General features: G+C 37.8%; 1 protein-coding gene across 1 annotated transcript; it reads right to left on the bottom strand.

Annotated features, from left to right (window-relative positions):
* Nucleotides 1-300: 300 nt before the first annotated feature.
* Nucleotides 301-17,365, bottom strand: mmp2 (matrix metallopeptidase 2). The gene is made up of 13 exons (XM_061877256.1): nt 17,063-17,365; nt 16,761-16,987; nt 12,161-12,309; nt 10,273-10,401; nt 9,837-10,010; nt 9,275-9,448; nt 6,855-7,028; nt 6,629-6,784; nt 6,430-6,556; nt 4,664-4,800; nt 3,296-3,455; nt 3,107-3,216; nt 301-1,217 (listed from the first exon to the last, which is right to left on the bottom strand). Exons 1-13 carry the CDS (start codon nt 17,213-17,215, stop codon nt 1,114-1,116), a joined length of 1,974 nt encoding a protein of 657 aa, XP_061733240.1. The 5' UTR covers nt 17,216-17,365; the 3' UTR covers nt 301-1,113.
* Nucleotides 17,366-24,030: the final 6,665 nt, after the last annotated feature.

Below are 24,030 nucleotides of genomic sequence, written 5' to 3'. Positions count from 1 at the left end.
GTATGTATATGTGTATATGTATATATATATACACACACACATATATATATATATATATATAAATACACACATATATATACACACAAATATATATACACACAAATATATGTATATACATACATATATATTTACATATACATACATACATACATATATACATACACACACATATATATATATATATATATATTTTTTTTTTTTTCCCACAACAGCCCAAACTATTTTTGTCTTTTTACACAATATGAACAAAAGTATTATGAGTGGTATTTAGTATTAGAATTATACATACATGTTACCATATTATGTTATAATGACCATCTTTATTGCTGACAGTAACAAAGTGCACAAGCATTACAAACAACAAACAAAAAAATAATAGACAACTTTTAGAGGAGAAAAAAAGATGTTTTTAGTAACACTACTGCAGTACTCAAACCTACACAACCTCAAGAGGCAACCTGTGCCTTCTCTCTTCACCATAAGTCAAAAATAAAACAAAGCTCCTGCAAAAGTGCTCACTGAGAGGAAAATATGTAAAAAAAAATGTCTTGGACATTGTCAGATGAACATAATACAAAATGCATATACTTACAAATGGGTGCCAAAATAAAATACGTCATCTAAAACTACACAGTAATGATTTCCATTCATTTGACACCCGATTGTGTGCATTTTCTTCAGAAAAAAGTTTCGAAAGCACCATATTCGGTCAAAGAGATTGTGCAAAAGTCATTTTTTCAAATGTATTGCACAACTATGAGCAAATTAACTAATAAAAAAACATACATTTAAAAATAAAAACACTACTTTACACACCTCACCTACATGAATTCCTTTTACTGTTCATAACAACCTCCTCTCACAGCACAATCTAGCACTGTGGTCAATGCAGTGTGGACATACCTGATGTCTTTGTTCAAAACTACAATACAACTAGACAACAATACAACAACAACAAAATATGAGTACATTGTATAGTAAATGTGAATCGAAATAAACACGTGGAACATCAAGTCGATGAGTATCACGGTGTAAATAAGTCCAAAGTCGAGTACGATAGCGTGGTAAAGTCCTCATCACAGGGAGTAGCCGGATACTTTTTTCGAGAGGCGCTCAACAGCCGAGCCAGTCCTTTGTGATTTCACCCAACTTCACGATCTTCAAGCTGCTGTCCTCCAGTTTGAAATAGTGTTGGCCTTTGAAGAAGTAGCTGTAATCTGGCCAAAGAAGAGCAAATAAAAATGTATTGGCATTAGTACCATTTTCTACCACTTGTCCCTTATGAGGTCTCGGGGGGTGCAAAGGCGCTAAAAAACAACAACAATAGAGAAGAACAATTGTCTCCTGTATTCCATTCCACTTTGAAGACACCTATTTTCTTATTAGGAGACTGAGGACAGTAAGAACATTTAAAAAACCGCATTGAACCCATCAGTCTGAAAGAGAGGGGGGGTGTTGGAGCCTATCGCAGCTGATTTTGGGTGGAAGGCAGGGTACACCCTGGACAAGTCGCCACCTCATCGCAGGGCCAGTAATAAGCTTCCTCTTCTGCCTATTCCATTTCAGACAATATGTGTATTAAAAAAATGTCATGTATTTATCTGTCAAAATGTTTAAAAATGTCTGAATAAATGAAACTTGAAAGGAGATGGAGGGCAACAATAGACGCGTGAAGCCCATAGCTGTCACTATTAATTTAGAATTCTCCATACATCTTAATACCTACTGTGTAGAGAGTAGAAAAGAAAACATTTCCAAAATGCTAATAACAATGCTAACAACAAAACGACAGAATATAAACCCTCAAAAAATACATTATAGGCTCATAGGAAAGCAAGAAAATGTGAACAATTGCTAGAAACTACACTGCACTGAATGCATCAGTCACCATATACACTGACAAACAAAATTAGTGAAAGGTCTACCGTATTCTCAAAGCAGACACATTTGTATAAACATGCACTAAAACCCTTTTAAAACATCATTTATCATCTGCCAGTTGGCGCTGAAAATGTGAGTGGGAAAAGGGCTTAAGAAGTAGAAGCTTCGGTCCTAACTGTTCGTCAAATTTCTGGCATTCTAGAGACGTAGCCAATGTTTTACAACAAATCAGAACAGACCAATTGTTGATTACTTGAAAGCATTCTAAAGTCTATCCCCCGACTGTGAACAAGGATTCACCCGCAAAGTCTATGGCCCACATGTAAAGCGGCTTCGCTGAAAGTCGCTCTTCAAGAAAGCAAACAGAGGCTTGCCTGTAAAGTTGCACAGACTCGCTTTATATCAAGATGTTGGTGCTGCGTATATTCGGAAAGCCGCAACGGAAAAACCCTCAGTCACATTCCATTGGCAAAATATTCCAATCCTGTCAGGCTTGCCTCTGACAGTTTGACTATGTTTTAGTTTTTCCCTCTGCATTTGTCTTTGTTTCCTCAGTGTGTGTAGTATTTCCTGTCAGCGCTCTTATTTTGTTGGTTTCCTGTCTTTCTCCCTGAGTGCTGTGTTCCCCCTCAGCTGCGGCTGATTGGCACTTGGCCACACCTGATGTCAATCATTCCGCTCCTATTGAGACCTGTCTTAACATCCAGTCACAACTGGATTATTGTATTGCATGTCGCACTTGTCATTGCTACCTGTTGTGTCGTATCTTGTCGTGTCAATGCAGCGTTGCGGTAAGCTATGTTTGATAGCGGTTTTTAGCTTACTGTCCTTTGTTCCTTGCTTCCAGTTTGTTTTCTAAGTACAAGTACGACTTCTGTTATCCATGCTCAAGTTCCTTTTTGTTTTCTAGCTCCCATGCTAGCTCTCTTAGTTTGTTATCCGCCCATGTGCGTGCTTTTTGTTTGTACCCTTTGGTTTTGTTCTAGTATTTTATATAAAACCATGTTTCCTTATTCAATGCCTGCCACCGTCTCTGCATCTTGGGGTTCGTCACTAACTAACTGTGACAAATCCAATCCAAAGCCAACAGTGGTCTTCGCCGATCTGCATTCCTTAAATTTACACAGCATTTACTAAATTTTTCACTAACATTCACTGGCATGTGTTGTCTTGCTTTTTAATTACCTGAACTTATCGACACCAAAACATTACAAGCAAAAATTACCAATTTCGTGGAGACTGAAGGCAGCGTCAACGTTATCTGGGATGCCATTCCAGGATTCAGCAATAAGTTTGGGGAATCCGCTGTCCATCGCTTTTGTGTTTTCATCATATCTACAAATGTAAGGACACACAGGGATTGTAACACCAAACATAAAACTTCTGCGGTGAACATTCGTCTTTTGAACTTCACCTCCAAAAGTTGTCGCCGGAAAAGAGGTAGGTCTTCTTGTTCTTCCTAAAGCTGAAGGCGGCGTCGATCTGCTCCACGTCGCTTGGCAGGCCAAGGCTGCTCAGCCTTTTGGGGTAGCCCTTCTGCAACTCGTCGGCCTTGTAGACCCACATCTCATTGCCTATAGGAGGAAACAAAAATATAAAACAGGTAATGTATGGCGAAAAGGATAGAGAACATATGGACTACAACGTCGGAATATAATGGCGAACTCGCACAATACTCTTGGGGTAAATATCTACCATATATGTGCAACCCGCCTGGTTTAGTCCTTGTTTTTTCTGTTCCGCCGGGGACTTGAACTTGGGTCGCCCGGTAGAGAAACATGCGTGCTAACTACCAATCTAACGCAGCAAAATGTTGTTCTTATCTGTACTGTAAAGTTCAAATTTCAATGACAATAAAGGAAGTCTAAGTCTCTAAGTCTAAAAGCCCAGGCTATTAATCAGGAAGCTGGCACTGCTTTTGAAGTTGTGCTGTTCTATTAAAAAGACAATTATCCGCCTTCTAAGGCAATAATTTTCCAGACTTGATTGTTGGGGGGAAGTCAAAGGCCAAATTGCCTTCTTTTTTTTTTGGACAGTTGCTTGATGACTCTGCCTAATTGATTCCGATTTTCTTTAAATTAGTATCATCAGTCCTCCACCCTTCTCTCATTTCTCCAGGCCACTGGCGTGTGTGAGCGACAGGAACAAAAACCTCTGACTCGCTTGGTAGACGTCTTGGCGCCACCTGTTGGCATCTGTGGACTCAATATGCTGAGGCTAACAGGCCTTATTAGTTTGCCTGTCCTGAAAAAAAATAAAAAATACAATATATATATATATGTAATTTTTTTTAATTCATACCTCAGCAGCCAAAAGGAGCTTTTGTACAATGTATCCTGTTTTGAAAAGGTTTTTTATCATAATATGTATACCAAATAATATATTACGATGAATCGAGAATCACTTCTGAATCGAATTGTGACCACAAGAATTGTAATCGAATCAATTTGTGAGGTGTCCTAATTATGTAATGGTGCACACTGGGTTCTGTTTTTTAAAAAAAGCACACAAATGTCAGTTAAAAACGTAGCTAGCTGTGTTTTGACAGACAATATAAAGCTAACAGGAAAGGAAGAGCATCATTGTATTAGTAAAATACCCAAAAATGTAGCAAGAGCCACTAATAAGTAGACTGAGATGTTTTGGCAGACCTCGCAAAGTATCAGCCAATGTCTCCATCATGTTCCACAAAGTAAAAAAGGGCTGACCGTTTAAAGTAAAATCATCCAGCTATTTCTTTTTGACGTTACAATGCCAGAAATCAGCAATTTATTCATCCAACCTGAGAAGAAGACCGTCTTCTCCTCCAATGGGTTCTCATAGGCAGCGTTGATCTTGCTCGGCAGGTCTGGCCAGTAGGTGGCCACCAGCATGGGTCCACTGGGCTTGCCTCTGAAGTTGACCGACCTGAACAAGAACCTGACACAAAGAAGAGAAGTAGTGGTTTAAATAAGGGGGGCCTGCGGGGGTGTAGAGGTGGGCTCAGTGTTTTAGAGTGGGAGTAGTAGTAGGGGCTGCACTGGCAGAGTCAGCCACAAAGACCTGATTCATGAGCATCTGGTTGTCGTTAAAGGCGAGAGGCTACACAGTGGAACAAGACCCATCTTGCCTGGGTTTGCAATAAAGCTGCACAACAACAACCGCCACAGCTTCCCCAACGCTTTTCCACTGACCCAGTTTTTTTTTTACGGCAAAAAGATAGGCCAAGTAAAAGTAGAGCAGAGAATGGGGTTACTTTTGTTTTTATTAAATGACATCAAAAAGTGTTTGTATGATTGCCCTAGGAGCGATTAATCACTTTTCTGTGACCTTTTGACAGTTTGTACGTTTTATCGGGTATGATATGTGGAAACAATTTTTTTTACAAGAATTGAATTGTAATACAACAAATAAGTTCATTTGCAGTATGAAAAAAAACAAGTCAACTTCAGATTTTTCAAATTTAAATAAATTAATCAAAAATAGATTTTTTACTTAAAATGTTACAACATAATTTTAGTAAAAAAAACTTTTGTGTTAGTGTAAATTCATTCAAGTATTATTTTGAGTATTTTTTTTGTCTTCTACAACTTTATACTTTTACCTTATGATATATTTCCTTAAATATTTTGTTCAGGTTTAATTTTATGAAAAAGATTAAATGTTTACAATTGAAACGTTTATAATAGAAACAATTATAATGTTAGAAGAAAAAACGTTTTTTGAGAAGTGACTTTAAAGTAGATTTATGATTATACTATTTTGCAAAATGTATATATTTAATTTAATATACTAATAGATTTTCCCCTCACAATATAATGACTTAATTTTTGATAAATGCTGTTTTTTTGTGTTGTTATGAATTTATTCTAGCAATTACGTGACTTTTTTCTTATAATGTTACAACATGATGGTTGTAATTGTCGCATGTGGCGTAATATTACAAAAAAAGTCCTAAAAGTAAGAGAAACAAAATTATACTTTTAGAACGTAGAAAATTAGTCGTTTTCCTTTTTTTTAAATGAGATGCAACGTTATGACTGTGATTTTCATTTACATCTGGTATGGCTGCCCTCTCTGATGTATTTGTAATTCTCTGCTTTGACATGAATCTACCTTTGAGACACTAAATAAAGTTACGTTTTTTGGACTGCTTTGCATTGCAAATATGCGCTTGGACTATTTGAGCATCATGAGTCAAATAGACTTAAGTTTCATCACAGCTTGATTTCCCAACAACAGGCCAAAAAGTTTCAAAGCAAAGGCTCTGCGATGTTGTAAGCTGTACCGGTTTTATCTACCCAATGTAGCAGGATGAAAGCAGATTTTTAGTAACAAAAAGCTTTTTTTAATTTGAATTGAGAGCCTCAGCAAAAAACTTCAAACAAGGTCTTGCTCATCATTTTCTGCTGTATGAGTAACTGCTTACAAAAACGGCGCCTGTGAAGCAATGTTGGGAGTGTTTACAGTTGGTCACCTTTTGGTTGATACAGCAGTAAAACACTTCAAGTGGTTGAAAGCATTCAAAAACAAGGAAAACATGCAAACCAAGTAGTTTTGGTAGTTTACCGGTCCTTGAAGAAGAAGGTCTCTCCTCTAATTTGTGCTACAGCATCAAAGACAACAGGTTCTTTACAGATGTCCATAGGGGTAACAGGTCCCTGGGTTGGAGGCATGGGTTTGTCCGTAGGAACACCTTTTGGTAATGTAAAGGGAATTATTATTGTCTGGGCTGTAATAAAAACCCTCTGTGGTATTTCCGATTTACCGTAAAGCTCCTGGATGCCCTTGATATCATCGCTGGAAAGTCTGAAGTCTTTGGTGAAGGTGTAGACCGGAGCCATCAGTGCACCAGGGTCTTGAGAGTGCTCCAAGCCGAGGGCGTGACCGAACTCGTGAGCAGCCACCAGGAATAAACTGTAGCCTGGAAGCAAACCACAGCGTAACATATCTACCTTGTAGATGTGCTTCAGCAAAGCCTTAGCAAGAATTACCTTGGTCTGGACAGAAACCCCACTTGCGGTCGTCGTCGTAGCTCTTGGTAGTAGCGCACCACATCTTGCCATCGCTGCGCCCGGATGAGGTGCACGAGTCATAGGTGTCTCCCAAGAAGGTGAAGGGGAAGACGCATGGACTGCCCTCGCCGTTTCCTCCGACTGTTGACATGGCTACAAAGATCGACGACATTTCACATTTTGAAAGGTACCTCATAGGGGCGGTACAAAGGTTCTGCTTGTGTACCCTCAAACCCTGACATGAAGTCTTCACAGTACAACTATGCACCCTTTTCTTACAATTAAAGTCAGCAAAGGCCTGATTCAGATGTCTCTCAAAGGTAAAAGGTAAACACGCTGGTCAAAGACCCTCTAAAATGACAATAGCGCTATGCTGTTTTACGATCTACAATATAACAAAAAAACTAATCAAAGATAGTTCTTAGCTGTTTTCAAAGACCTACTCAAGCTAAAGATTGTCTATATGACAGAAGCACTGTGCTGTTTTTTTAGAACCTTCTCCAACAAACATTTCCAAAGATCTTTTGTTAGACGAGAGTGATTTGCTGTTTTTCAGGATTTACTGCAACAATGCTAGTCAAAGATCCTCCATATAACGGAAGCGGTCTGTTGATTTCTAGAAACTTCTGTAAAAACACTTGTCAAAGATATGACCCAAGCACTCTGCTGTACTTACTGTAAAAGTGTTCCTAGGTTTTAAAGGGGAAGATTATCACCAGACCTATGTAAGTGTCAATATATACCTTGATGGTGCAGAAAAGACCATATATTTTTTTAACCGATTTCCGAAATCTAAATGGGTGAATTTTGGCGAATTAAACGCCTTTCTGTTTATCGCTCATGTGGTGATGACGTCAGAACGTGAAGTCTCTGAGGTATTACAGCCGCCATTTTCATTTTCAACACATTACAAACACCGGGTCTCAGCTCTGTTATTTTCCGTTTTTTCGACTATTTTTTGGAATCTTAGAGACATCATGCCTCGTCGGTGTGTTGTCGGAGGGTGTAACAACACTAACAGGGAGGGATTCAAGTTGCACCACTGGCCCGAAGATGCGAAAGTGTCTGCCGCCAGACCCCCACTGAATGTACCAGAGTGTCTCCACATTTTACCGGCGATGACAGACATGGCACAGAGATGTATGGATAACCTGCAGATGCATTTGCAACGATAAAGTCAACGAAATCACAAAGGTGAGTTTTGTTGATGTTGACTTATGTGCTAATCAGACATATTTGGTTGCGGCGTGACTGCCAGCTAACCGATGCTAACACGCTACGCTAATCGATGCTAACATACTATTTACCGGCGGTGCTAAGGCAGACATGGCACAGAGATGTATGGATAACCTGCAGATGCATTTGCAACGATAAAGTCAACGAAATCACAAAGGTGAGTTTTGTTGATGTTGACTGCCAGCTAATCAATGCTAAGATGCTATGCTAATCGATGCTAACATGCTATTTACCGGCGGTGCTAAAGCAGACATCGCACAGAGATGTATGGATAACCTGCAGATGCATTTGCAACTATATTACGCTTCCTTCCACCCACATTTATTGCGAAAAAAAACACCTACCAATTGACGGATTTAAGTTGCTCCAGTGTCAAGAGATGCGAAAGTCCTGATCGTTTGGTCCGCACATTTTACCGGCGATGTTAACGCAGCTATTCGGCCATGCTATGGCTATGAATAGCGCCAATAGCTATTCGCTCAATAGCTTCAGTTTCTTCTTCAATACTTTCATAATCCAACCATCAGTTTCAATACATGCGTAATCTGTTGAATCGCTTAAACCGCTGAAATCCGAGTCTGAATCCGAGCTAATGTCGCTATATCTTGCTGTGGTATCTGCCATTGTTTGTTTACATTGGCAGCACTGTATGACGTCACAGGGAAATGGATAGTCGCATTGCAAATAGCGAAAATCAAGCACTTTAAAGCTTTTTTTAGGGATATTCTGGGACCAGTAAAATTTTGAAAAACACTTCTAAAAATACAATAAGCCACTGGGAACTGATTTTTATTGTTTTTAACCCTTTTGAAATTGTGATAATGTTCCCCTTTAAGCTTAACTAGCAGACGAGTCTGATGTCATTACTGAGGTTGATTTGGCCCGTGAGCCACCAGTTGAATATCCCTGATTCAGGGTCCTCAACATACATGTCTTTGGATGTCAGAATCCACGGACAAAGGACAAACCCCAACAACATTGGAACCACAAACCATCTTTCAACAGTGCTAACCCAGGGAATTCTCAAAATACTTCAGCCGACCATAACCGAGTGCGGAAATCCCCAAATGGAGCTTGCTCCCCTCTGGAGAGTATGATGCATATCAGAGCAGCCCAGTAAACACAGCTGATGAACTCCAATAGAAGAAAAAGACTCCACCAACCGGTCTCAGGGCAGAAACCAAAGGTTTTGTCCTGGTCATAGTCCTCGGTGGTGGAGCACCAACGGTAGCCGTCGTCTCTGCCAGATGTGGTGCAGCCGTCGTACTTCTCGCCCTGGAAGGTGAAGGGGAATTTACATGGTGCGCCGTCGCCGTTTCCGCCCAGGGTGAACAGAACTGCAATGCAAAGGGAAGACACAGCATCCAATCAAAGTCATATACACGTGATACAAAACGGGTTTTAGGTGGATGAAGCAACAGGCATGCTACGCTGATAAACGAGACAAAGCCAAGTTTGCCAAAAGTGAGGCAGGAACATTTTCTTGGCATACAATGCAACACATTTTCTGTCTGTCCAGTTGGAATAACTCAATACCGTTCAAACTTGTGCTTCAAGGAGTGCATCTGAGGTCAACGTTAAACACGTAAACAAACTGAGTAATTGCCGAGACACGTCGACAAGGTAGGATTAATTACTGCTTTTGTCTACTCCTGCTCTGAGGACGCTGAACTTTGCAGGTGTAAACATGCGATGTTCTTCAATGTAACTTTGGCGAAAACCTACGTTCATGAGGACAGAAGCCGTATTTGCCATCGTCATCAAAGTTGTAGGAGGTGGAGCACCACAGGAATCCATCGTCGCGACCTTGAGACGTGCAGCTGTTGTACTCGGTGCCCATGAACAGGAAGGGGAACTTGCAGAACTCTCCATCCGCGTTGCCGAACTTCACCTTCACCACTGTCAGAAGGAGAATTTCATCACGTCGTACGCGAGATTTGTCGCCGTGATAAACAGATGTGCAGCAACAGCTCTATCTGGGTCAGCGTGTGCATGTGGGAGTTTGGGATGTCTTCGTCTTCCAGATTGATTTTTTGCATGCCTAGCGCCAGAAGGTTCAACAAAACAATCCTTGAAAAGTATCTTGGTTCTTTGGTTATGTTGCATTTCAGACGAGTTGCAGCACTTTGGCTAACGTTGTTTTTTTTAAAATTTGTTTTACCTTGGCCGTCTCCCAAAGTCCACTGCTCATCATCGTCAAAGTGGGAGTCGCCGCCTATTCCCGGTCCAGGGGCGAAAGCGTGAGCCAAGAGGCCGTCTTTGCCATCAAACGGGTAACCATCACCGTGTTCTGTTAAAGACAGTCATTAGCCTCTTCCGCAAAAAAGCATGAGTGACTTTTGAATGATGTCCTGGGAGTATAATGACATCATGAATGAAACATCTCCTTCCACTGTCCCATCCCTATCTACATGAGCTTGCCCCATGTACTATATGCCCAGGACGGCTTGTACAAAAGAATGTATAAATACATTGTATATATATATATATATATATATATATATATATATATATGTACACACACACACACATACATACATACATACATACATATATATATATATATATATATATATATATATATATATATATATATATACATATATATACATATGTCCATCGATCCATTTTGTCCCGCTTGTCCCGTTCGGGGTCGCGGTAGTGCTGTATGTATGTATGTATGTATGTATGTGTATATATATATATATATATATATATATATATATATATATATATATATATATATATATATATATATATATATATATATATATATATATACATACACACATATAAATATATATATATATATACACACACACATATATATATATGTATATATATATATATGTATACACATTACAAGCCGAATGGGTTTTCTTTATTTTCACGACTATTGTAGATTGTCACTGAAGGCATCAAAACTATGAATGAACACGTGTGGAGTTATGCACTTTAAAAAAAAGGTGAAAAAACTGAAAAACATGTTTTATATTCTAGATTCTTTAAAATAGTCACCCTTTGCTCTGGTTACAGCTTTACACACTCTTGGCATTCTCTCGATGAGCTTCAAGAGGTAGTCACCTGCAAGGGTTTTCACTTCACAGGTGTCATAGTTTTGATGCCTTCAGTGACAATCTACAACGTAAATAGTCATGAAAATAAAGAAAATGCATTGAAATGAGAAAGTGTGTCCAAACGTTTGGCCTGTACTGTGCATATATACAACTTTTATAGATATATCAGGCTTTGCTACACATCTTGAAATATAGTCTGGCACTCTGCCAATTATCAGTTGGCCATAGATGTGAGAACTGAAAGGTTGATCATTCTGATTTTCCTCAGCAAATATACTAACCTAACATGACACGGCTGTTCAAATATGACCGTAATGTTAGCACCGTAGTTCACAACACTATTAAGGATCGGCACCTATAAGTATTGGATGATTATTTTACAAAAGTATGTAATCATCATCAGAGAAAAACTAATTTTAATGTTGATTATTAACCCTAATCATCTATTACTGACACTGTATTTATTTTTAGTTCCCCGTCTGACAAGCGGCTAGTTGTGTGTTTTTATACACAGTGTGGAGCCGCTCACTACAGCTAGTAATAGTCACCTCCTTTACGTGAAATAAACCACATTTCTTAGTAGCTTAAGTTTAACCATAATGTAGTATTATTGCTGGAGGAGGTATGCTAATGGATAAGCTAACTGCTAAACTAGCTTAAAAAAACAAGAAATAAGTGCTTAGTAAATTTTAAGAAGTGTAGATGGAACCATGTTATCGTAGAAAGTAAGGAGACATTAACAGGAAATAAAAAAGTAGATTAATAGGAGTCTAGAGAGAAGATAATACAACATAATATAATGTAGTGTTGGTGTGTCAGTATTGTTGCATTACACGACATGTAAAAGAATCGTTCTATAAATTAGTGGCGTCGATAACAAGAGTAACAAGGGTAGCATCAGTATATGATCAATGAGTAGGTCAAAATTATATTCCAACGTCTCGACCTTCGTTCTCTTCATGAGTCATGTACCGTTGCGTCCAAAATTGACCATGATATCAGCCTCGCCGTCCATGAGACGGGTGAACGAAAGCGGCGTGACGTCACTCCACACTTTGAAGGCTCGGAAGAAGGCGTCGTTGATGACTTCCTCGTCCAGATCAGGACTGTAGCCCAGGATTCTGAAGAAAGAAAATGGAGTCAGAAAAAGCAATAAAAAACAGGATTTTAGAAGAATTCAGCTGTCAGCTCAAGGACATAAATAGAGGTGTTGAGTAATAGTCCGGGCAAAAAAGCTGGGGTACTGAAAGAGGAACTGCTTTTTTTATTTTGCCTATCGTTCACAATTCCTATGTGAGACAAGAAGACATATGTCTTTCTTTTTTGTGTATTCAAAATGGTTAAATAAGAGTTTGCACTGGATAGCTAACAATGTAGCTAATATGAGTAATTTATTTCGCCCATAAAGCCCTCTAAAAAAACATTTAAAAAAACCCCGCCAACAATACTCCAAAATACCTGAATATTAACCAAGCATTAACAATGTTGTTATTATAAGAGCTAACGTCAAGGAACTACTTTTAGTAACATGGTGCATTGATCACAGAGAGGTAACTAGCTTATGCAACTATTGACACACTGAGCTGTTGCATTGCCTCTGAGTTGGTAAAAGTTTACGCTGGATTATAAATCAGGCCCTCCACTTTTATAGGCAAGGTCGTGGCTATAAACTGAGAAGTTGGTCAACTCTGACATTCCATTTAGACCTGAAGACATTCCTCGGAATTTAAGACCCAATTGCACTCAGCATCTAGGGTTGAAATTGGGGGTTAAATCACCAAAATTATTATCGAGCGCGGCCACCGCTGCTGCACACTGCTCCCCTCACCTTCATGAGGGTGGAACAAGGGGGTGGGTTAAATGCAGAGAGTAATTTCACCACACCTACTGTGTGTGTGACTATCAGTGGTGCTTTAACTTTATCTTTGTAGTCTGATCCCACCGTTATTTTTTTACCTGAGGAGTGAGGAATAATGCATTTATCATTTGTGCTGAAATATATAAACATCCTATCAGTTTGCATCCCAGTGAGAGCAGAAATTGTACAGTAAGTAATTGTGGTATTATGTCCATAGTTTGTAAATCTTGTTCAGCACCGAGTGCAACACTGCAACATGTTTTTTTTGTTCACTAAAGCTGGATCTCCTTATCACTTAGCTTCTAAAACTTGTAGCTCCTCCTCCGTATATCCAGGCTCCAAAATGTAAGGTTATGGATCATCATTTGTCCCAAAGTAGTCATCGTTGGCTCTCAAGAAGTCTGCCATGTTTAGTAGTAGTAGTTGTTGAAGTACCGAATGTTGTTGATTGATTGATTGATTGAAACTTTTATCAGTAGATTGTACAGTACAGTACATATTTCGTACAATTGACCACTAAATGGTAACACCCGAATAAGTTGTTCAACTTGTTTAGGTCGGGTTCTATGTTAATCAATTCATGGTAATTGTAATGTACTCTGTGAAATCAATGGCTGCTGTAATGCAGAACCAAAACACAGTACATAGCCACTCCAGGCTAGTGTTTATTTACAGTTTAGAATGCATAAAACAGAGAAATACATACAGTATGTGTTCTTGTATAACAGAATGATTGTAAAAGTGCAGTTCCCCTTTAAAACCGCTCATCTGGATAAACCAACTGCACAACTTCCATAACACACACAGACTGTAAGAAAGCATTTCATGGTCCACTGGATTGGGCGTTTGGGGAATGTTGAGGGGAGGGTTAGGGTCAAACCAGGCCGAGTTGTGGTCCATTTCAATATGTAAACACATGCACTTGTAAGGGCCTGTGTGGGGTCTGTTTTTAACAGAAAGAAACAGAATAATGTGCCAATATGGGGACCCGTTTACTTGAGAAGGGCATTTGGACTCTAAACTAGACAAATTTTGTTTACCTGATCCAGTAGCTCAAAAATGTACAGGTATGTTCTAAAGTTATGTTTTGTGTGTGGTTAAGGGGTCAAAGTGTGTCAAGTTTAGGGGTCTAACATGGTGTGTTTTAGTCATTTTGGCGAATGGAGAAAAACCATGAACTTGACAATAAAAATAGTTGGTAAACACTAAACTAGAGAAAGTTTTAGTACCTGTTCCAGTAACCTAAAAAGGTGCAGGGATGTTGCCTCATTGCACAAGATTATGGATTATGTGGTGTATTTTAATTATTTTGGGGGGCTACCATGTTTTCTACTAGGCCTAAAGAAAATTGATCTGGACTCATTTTTTGTACCCTGTTCGAATATGTTAACTTAAAGGGTTTTATAGTTTAGGCTACATCAGGGCTATTCAAGTGGTGGCCCGCGGCTTGAATCCAGTCTGGTTTATTGCCAATTTAAAAAACACAAAACTTGTGTGAGATTACAGTATGTAGATGATCGAAAGCAGAGTGCTCCTTTTGTATACATTGTAAAACTTTGATTGCAGATTTGGACCCAAAACTGGCATTGCAGTCACTAGAACTTGATTGCAGAAATGACAGTGGCACTGTTTTTTCATTTAGAGTAATGTACCGTAAAAAAAACCCCACAAAATATTTTACGGAAAGATTTTACATAATTTTACTGTAAAAATAACAGTGGTGCCAGTTTTTTATTTTCAGTATTGAATTGTAAGAAGAACAACTCAAATTCACGGTAGAAAACTGAGATTTCAGTCATCAAAATTTTAAATCTATACATAACAGTGGTACTGTGTTTTAATGTACTGTAAATTGCAGTAAAAACAACCACAGATTTTACAGTAAAATCTGACAGCTTTGTTGCCAGAACTTTACTGTAAAAATAACAGTGGCAGTGTTTTTTAAATTTCCAGTAATTTGCTGTAAAATCCACCATAGATTTTACAGTAGAAAAAACTGGCAGTTCAGTTTCCAGAATTTTACAGAAAAAATAGCAGTCACACCATTCCTCCATTTACAGTAATGCACTGTAAAAACAACAACTGTAGCGTTTATGGTAAAAACACTAAAAAAACGGACAGCTCAGTCGCCACAATTTTACAGTGAAAAGAAAAGTGGTACGGCTTTTAAATTTTTCAGAAATTCGCTGTGAAATCGACCTTGGGGTTTACAATAAATGACCGGTAGCTCAGTTGAAAGGGATTACAATGAAATGATTAACGTGGAGCCTGACTTAAACAAGTTCAAAAACGTATTCGAGTGTTACCATTTACTGGTCAATTGTACGGAATATGTACTGTACTGTGTAATCTAATAATAAAAGTTTCAATCAATTCAATCAATCAATCAATCGCCAGAATTTTACCATAAAAAAAACAATGGTGCGGCTTTTCCATTTATTCCATGTAAAAAAAATCCTGCAAGTTCTGCGTCAAAACTGTAGCTTTTAGTGTGTGTAGACAAGTTAATTTTTCCCCTTGAACTAGAATTCTACTGCGACTGGGAACAAAAAGTTTCGGAAAACTTGATCCAAACTCAGGACATTCAATCGATGGCAACTAGACTGGTTGGTTTTTCATAGAAGACGTTTCATCCGAGTAGGCTTCCTTAGTTCATGCTCATAGACTGAGATTGGTCAGATCAAGTCTTAGACTTTGATTGGTCAGATCGAGTCTAGCGGTTGGTGCCAAGACTTTAATGAGTTTCATCAGTTCATGCTCATCGACTTAGATTGGTCAAATTTAGTCTTAGACTTAAATTGCTCAGATCTAGTCTAGTGGCTGGTGCCAAAATCTAAGTCCATAAGCATGAACTGATGAAGCCTACTCTGATGATAAGCCAAACGTCCTCTAAGACAAACCAAACAGTCCAGTTGCGATCGATTGAATGACCTAGATCAGTGGTTCTCAAATGGGGGTACGCGTACCCTTGGGGGTACTTGAAGGTATGCCAAGGGGTACTTGAGATTTTTCAAAAATATTCTAAAAATAGCAACAATTTAAAAAATCCTTTATAAATATATTTATTGAATAATACTTCAACAAAATATGAATGTAAGTCCATAAACTGTAAAAAAAATGCAACACTGCAATATTCAGTGTTGACAGCTAGATTTTTTGTGGACATGTTCTATAAATATTGATGTTAAAGATGTATTTTTTTGTGAAGAAATGTTTAGAATGAAGTTGATGAATCCAGATGGATCTCTATTACAATCCCCAAAGAGGGCACTTTAAGTTGATGATTACTTCTATGTGTAGAAATCTTTACTTATAATCGAATCACTTGTTTATTTTTCAACAAGTTTTTAGTTATTTGTATTTCTTTTTTTCAAAATAGTTCAAGAAAGACCACTACAAATGAGCAATATTTTGCACTGTTAAACATTTTAATAAATCATAAACTAATGACATAGTGCTGTATTTAACTTTTTTGTCTCTTTTTTTCTACCAAAAATGCTTTGCTCTGATTAGGGGGTATTTGAATTAAAAAAATGTTCACAGGGGGTCCATCACTGAAAAAAGGTTGAGAACCACTGACCTAGATGACTGAGAACATTCATAGACTTGATCCGGACTAACTTTTTGTACCTGTTCCAGTATCCAAACATGTCACCAATACAAAAGTCGCATTAAAATGTATTTTACAAACCACACTGTAATTCCATATCTGACCTGTAAGTGACGTCATTCTTCTGCCACATTGGTTTCCTGTGGAAGAAGTTGTAATTGGCCACATCTGGAACGCCACAGCGGGGCTTTTTCATGGTCTCAACAGTCTTGGCATCGATCTCGCCGGTTTCTTGCAGGGAGAAAAACTTTTGCATTTTCTTTAGGGTGTCCTTCAGCACCATCAGGTTACATCTGTCTTGAGGGCACCCGTAAAACTTGTTCAGGTAGCGCTGCAAGAGGACAACGTAAAGATAAGGTGCTAAAATGATGCATTGTGTGTAAAAAACAAAACAAAAACAGCTTACCAGTGCGACTTCTTTGTCTGTTCTGGGGGTATCATCTCCAGGGAATCGGATAATAGGAGAAGGGGCTGCAGATGTTGCTTTAAAGTGGACAAAGTGCAACAAAAACACACTGAAGACAATCCCGGCCCTGCTAAAAATCGACACAAAACCCATTTTGTTTTTTAAAAACTCTTCTGGGAGTCTTTAGAAGTTGGTCTCTTGCAGTCCTTCTTGCTTGTCTCGCCTCTGCTGCTCTTCTGGAGGAGAGTTTTCTTTTTTTTTTTTTCCTTTCTTTTCTTTAGAGGGACATCCTGCACCCAACTACTATGAACTGTCTGACTTTTTGCTTGCATATGCACTTTTTTTTTTTTTTCTTAGTGCGCAGCCTCAGAACTGTGAAAAAAACAGACCACAGACTGGAGGCAGTGATGACTTAATGCTTCAAATTTGCAGTAAACCAAGTAAGTAAAATGTGTTTTTGCATCTAATGGTGCCCATTTGAGGATGTTTCTTGCTTTATACTTATATCCACACTTGAAAATTTATACTTCTGTCATTATTTGACACAATAACACAAACTATGTCATGTAATATTGGACTTTACAAACATGTATGATATCCATATCTTATTCGTTCTTTTGCAACCACAGCATTCAAAGCAAGTGTGTTTACATTTCGATTAAAGTCACTATTATATTAAAAGTAACACCGTGACATCTAGTGGCGACCATGAGCAATTACTTTAGAATTTTCTAATAGTGACATCTGGTGGCCAAATCAATTTCACAACAAACGTGTACAGAAATTCGAACAACGTGCTCCTCTGAAAAACAATTCAGATTTGATGATCAAACCTATTTATTCGATAAAATATTTTATATCAATATTGTATAATTAGAGCTAAAAAAATTATCCATTCATTTAGTTATTGTTTTCATTCATACATATATTTTCTCTTCTTCAAGTGTCTGTTTTATTTCATTTTTATTTTTATTATTTATTTATGTTTTACTCTGTATGATATTCACTGTAATTACTATTTCTAAAAAACAAAAAACACATGGGGCAATCTTAAAGGACAAACTGTTGTATATTTTGTGAAACTATTGCAATAAACTATTGTGTGTGTTTGTAATTATATATATATATATATATTTCTATACATATATATATATATATATATATATATATATATATATATATATATATATATATATATGTATATATATATATATCCATCATTTTCTACCGCTTATTCCTTTTGGGGTTGCGGGGGGCGCTGGCGCCTATCTCAGCAACAATCGGGCGGAAGGCATATATATGTATATATATATATATATATATATATATATATATATATATATATATATATATATATATATATATGTATATATATATATATATATGTATATATATATATATATATATATATATATATATGTATATATATATATATATATATATATATATGTATATATATATATATATATATATATATGTATATATATATATACATATGTATATATATATATATGTATATATATATATGCATATATATATATATATATATATATATATATAGTATAAGAGCTAAACAAAATAATGCACCTCCATTAATAAATGCAAAAAAAAATGTATTGATTCTTATCATTTATAGCTTTTAAAGTGTATTCTGTCACAAGTTAACATGATATTAATGAATTAATAGAATTCTTTTAATTAATTTTCTAATAAATAGGGAAAAACAATTCTATATTTATAATTTCTTCTAGATATGTACCAGACTCAGCTGTCGTGTGATATTTAATAGTTAATTAATTGCAACCAATTTTAAATGTATTCAATTAGAACAAAAACATGGAAACTATACTCTGGAGCAATATAAATTAAATAAATAATTGTTTTTTTTTCCTCAGGGAAAAATAAGTAATTAAAAAAACGATTAATCATTGCCATCTAGTGGCCTAAAGTGAGCATTGCACCTCTATCCAAATTGGCCTCAGGAGTGGAGGCATGACTCACAAAAAGCAATTCCCACTCCCCCTTTAGCCAGGATAGAGTTCATTATTCATTGCTGTACAGTGAATTTAGTGGCTATTCATGTAAGGCCATCTACTCTATATACCTGAAAGCAGACCTGTACTTCTGTATAATAAACACACATTGTCTGCCTCTTCTAATAGAAAATGCTGAAATGTGAGGAGAAATTGAATGCCGTATATGCAACCGTGCAAACTGAAAGTGGCAAAATGAAGATAGGATTCGATTTGCATGTAAATTGTTTTATTTTCTGTAGGAAAGTACAGTAGCCTGTCCTCCTGAAATGTTGTTTGTTGGATTCGTGTTACTGGGATTGCCTCGACTAACTCGACGACAGCTGATTTGCACCCAATAAAATACAAACAATTTTACTGTAGTAGAAGAGCAAATTTTAGCAGAAAATAATGTTTACTTTGACAAAATTCTGTAGGGTTTGAGGTGGACGAAGAAGTCATTAAAATGTGGTGACAATCTGGATACAAGTGTAGATAAGGATAAAATATATATCAAGAAATATTAAAGTATGTGGTTGGAGCACATACTTGTTGGTCACAAAAAACATTCATGAAATGTGGTTCTTTTATGAATTTAATACAGGTCTACTAAAATGTGACCAAATCTGCTGGGTCAAAAGTATACATACAGCAATGTTAATGTTTGGTTACATCCATCCATCCATTTTCTACCGCTTATTCCCTTTCGGGGTCGCGGGGGGCGCTGGCGCCTATCTCAGCTACAATCGGGCGGAAGGCAGGGTACACCCTGGACAAGTCGCCACTTCATCGCAGGGCCAACACAGATAGACAGACAACATTCACACTCACATTCACACACTAGGGCCAATTTAGTGTTGCCAATCAACCTATCCCCAGGTGCATGTCTTTGGAAGTGGGAGGAAGCCGGAGTACCCGGAGGGAACCCACGCATTCACGGGGAGAACATGCAAACTCCACACAGAAAGATCCCGAGCCTGGATTTGAACCCAGGACTGCAGGAACTTTGTATTGTGAGGCAGACGCACTAACCCCTCTGCCACCGTGAAGCCTGTTTGGTTACATGTCCTTTGAATTGATTAACGTGGACCCTGACTTAAACAAGTTAAAAAACGTATTTGGGTGTTACCATTTAGTGGTCAATTGTACGGAATATGTACTGTACTGTGCAATCTACTAATAAAAGTGTCAATCAATCAATCAAACCCTGGCAAGTTTCACTTCAATAAGGCACTTTTGGTAGCCATCCACAAGCTTCTGGTTGAATTTTTGGCCACTCCTTTTGACAAAATTGGTGCAGTTCAGCTAAATTCGTTGGTTTTCTGACATGGACTTCTTTTTTCAGATTGTCCACACGTTTAAGTCAGGACTTTGGGAAGGCCATTCTAAAACCTTAATTTTAGCCTAATTTAGCCATTCTTTTAGCACTTTTGACATGTGTTTGGGGTCATTGTCCTGTTGGAACACCCAACTGCGCCCAAAACCTAACCTCAGGGCTGATGATTTTAGGTTGTCCTGAAGAATATGGAGGTAATCTTCCTTTTTCTTTGTCTCATTTACTCTCTGTAAAGCAGCAGTTCCATTGGCAGCAAAACAGACCTAAGGCATAATACTACCGCCACCATGCTTGACGGTAGTGTTGGTGTTCCTGGGATACAGGCCTCACCTTTACTCCTCCAAACATATTGCTGGGTATGGTGGCCAAACAGCTCCATTTTTGTTTCATCTGACATCACATAGACAAAGATAAGACCTTCTGGAGCAAAGTTCTGTGGTCAAAAGTGGTAAAGATAGATAGATAGGAATGGCTAAATCGGGCTAGAATTAAGGTTTTACAATGGCCTTCCCAAAGTCCTGACTTAAAAGTGTGGACAATGCTGAAGAAACCAGTCCATGTCAGAAAACCAACCAATTTAGCCGAACTGCACCAATTCTGTCAAGAGGAGCGGTCAAAAATTCAACCAGAAGCTTGCCAGAAGCTTGTGGATGGCTACCAAAAGTGCCTTATAGCAGTGAAACTTGCCAAGGGACATGTAACCAAAAATTAACATTGCTGTATGTAAACTTTTGACCCAGCAGGTTTGGTCACATTTTCAGAGGATCCATAATAAATTCATAAAAGAGCCAAACTTCACGAACGTTTTTTGTGACCAACAAGTGCTCCAATCACTCTATCACAAATCAATAAGAGTTGTAGAAATGATTGGATAAAAGCTATGTCGCCAACAACCTAACTACTTAACTGACAACAAAACTGAGCGTTGAAAGCGTTTGTTTTTTTTAATTAAATGCTGACTACCTATTAGACCAGTGGGGTCAAAACGTACGGCCCGCGAACAGGTTTTATCCGGCCCGCGGGATGAGTTTGCTAAGTATAACAATTAACCAACATTTTGGAATGAAAGAAACTGCTGTTTAAATGTGTCCATTAGATGTTGCAGTAGCAATTATTTGTATCCTTCTGAATTATGCTAAATATGTAAAAAAACAAAAAGACATGATTTTTTTTATCTTGATAGATTTAAAATTAACACCAATGAGTTGACTGATGAACATTATCACATAATTTATGCAGAAAGTATAAATAACGACAAATAAAGATAGAATACCGCAACATGTAAGTGTAAAAAGATTTGTACATTTTCAGAATGTGCTTGTTCTATTTTTAATCAAAGAAAACATTCTGAAGTTGTCATTATTTTTAAGTTATCGTACCGTGATTTTACCACTTGGGAGTAGATTTTTCTCCATGTGGCCCCCGAATTATAATGAGTTTGACACCCCTGTATTAGACGATAAGAAATGATTGGAAACTCAAGACAGACATGACATTATGTTCTTTACAAGTTGACCGCGACTGATAATAATTTATTCTGGCCCGCGGGCCGTGACTTTGACACTTAGGTTCTATTGGATCTCTAGGACAGTGGTTCTCAAACTTGTTCAGTTATGTACCCCCTGTGAATTTTTTTTTAATTCAGGTACCCCCTAATCAGAGCAAAGTATTTTTGGTTGAAAAAAAAAAAGTGATATAGAACTAAAATACAGCACTATGTCATCAGTTTCTGATTTATTAAATTGTATAAAAGTGCAAAATATTGCTAATTTGTAGTGGTCTTTCTTGAACTATTTGGAAAAAAAGAGATAAAAATAACAAAAAAACCTGTTGAAAAATAAACAAGTGATTCAATTATAAATAAAGATATCTACACATAGAAGTAATCCATCCATCCATCCATTTTCAACCGCTTATTCCTTTTCGGGGTCGCGGGGGGCGCTGGCGCCTATATCGCCTTCCGCCCGATTGTAGCTGATATAGGCGCCAGCGCCCCCCGCGACATAGAAGTAATCATCAACTTAAAGGGGAACATTATCACCAGACCTATGTAAGCGTCAATATATACCTTTATGTTGCAGAAAAAATACCATATATTTTTTAAACCGATTTCCGAACTCTAAATGGGTGAATTTTGGCGAATTAAACGCCTTTCTATTTATCGCTCTCGGAGCGATGACGTCAGAACGTGACGTCACCTAAAGCCGCCATTTTCTCAAACACATTACAAACACAGCGTCTCAGCTCTGTTATTTTCCGTTTTTTCGACTATTTTCTGGAACCTTGGAGACATCATGCCTCGTCGGTGTGTTGTCGGAGGGTGTAACAACACTAACAGGGAGGGATTCAAGTTGCACCAATGGCCCAAAGATGCGAAAGTGGCAAGAAATTGGACGAAATTTGTTTAAAATACGATGATGTGGGGAGAGCCGACGAAATGGTCAGTTGTTTCTTCCACACACTTTACCGACGAAAGCTATGCTACTACAGAGATGGCAAGATTGTGTGGATATCCTGGGACACTCAAAGCAGATGCATTTCCAACGATAAAGTCAAAGAAATCTGCCGCCAGACCCCCATCGAATGTGCCGGAGTGTCTGCACATTTTACCGGCGGTGCTAAGGCAGACATGGCACAGAGATGTATGGATAACCTGCAGATGCATTTCCAACGATAAAGTCAACTAAATCACAAAGGTGAGTTTTGTTGATGTTATTGACTTATGTGCTAATCAGACCTATTTTGACGCGGCATGACTGCCAGCTAATCGATGCTAGCTGTATGTACATTTGAAACTATATTTACATCCAGCGTTTCCCTCCACCCACATTTAATGCTGAACAAACACTTACCAATCCATGGATTTAAGTTGATCCAGTGTCACAAGATGCGAAACTTCCGATCGTTGGTCTGCACATTTTACCGGCGATGCTAAGGCAAACAGGGCCGAATAGCGTCAATAGCTATTCGCTCAATAGCTCCAGTTTCTTCTTCAATTTCGTTTTCGCTATCTGCCTCTATACTCCAACCATCCGTTTCAATACATGCGTAATCTGTTGAATCGCTTAAGCCGCTGAAATCCGAGTCTGAATTCGAGGTAATGTCGCTATATCTTGCTGTGCTATCTGTATTGGCATCACTGGATGACGTCACAGGAAAATGGACGATGGCTTCACAGAAAGCGAAAATCAGGCACTTTAAAGCTTTTTTAAGGGATATTCCGGGATGGGTAAAATTTTGAAAAAAACTTGAAAGAATAAAATAAGACCACTGGGAACTGTTTGTTATTGGTTTTAACCCTTCTGAAATTGTGATAATGTGCCCCTTTAAGGTGCCCTCTTTGGGGATTGTAATAGAGATCCATCTGGATTCATGAACTTAATTGTAAACATTTCTTCAAAAAAAAATAAATCTTTAACATTGATATTTATGGAACATGTCCACAAAAAATCTAGCTGTCAACACTGAATATTGCATTGTTGTATTTTTTTTCACAGTTTATGAACTTGATGAAGTATTATTCAAAAAATATATTTATAAAGGACTTTTGGATTGTTGCTATTTTAGAACATTTAAAAAAAATCTCACGTACCCCTTGGCATACCTTCAAAGTACCCCCA

Source organism: Nerophis ophidion, linkage group LG02 (assembly GCF_033978795.1).
Source record: "Nerophis ophidion isolate RoL-2023_Sa linkage group LG02, RoL_Noph_v1.0, whole genome shotgun sequence".
NCBI lineage: Eukaryota > Metazoa > Chordata > Actinopteri > Syngnathiformes > Syngnathidae > Nerophis > Nerophis ophidion.
The sequence above is the reverse complement of the archived record's forward strand: the minus strand, read 5'-3'. Positions and strand labels throughout refer to the sequence as shown.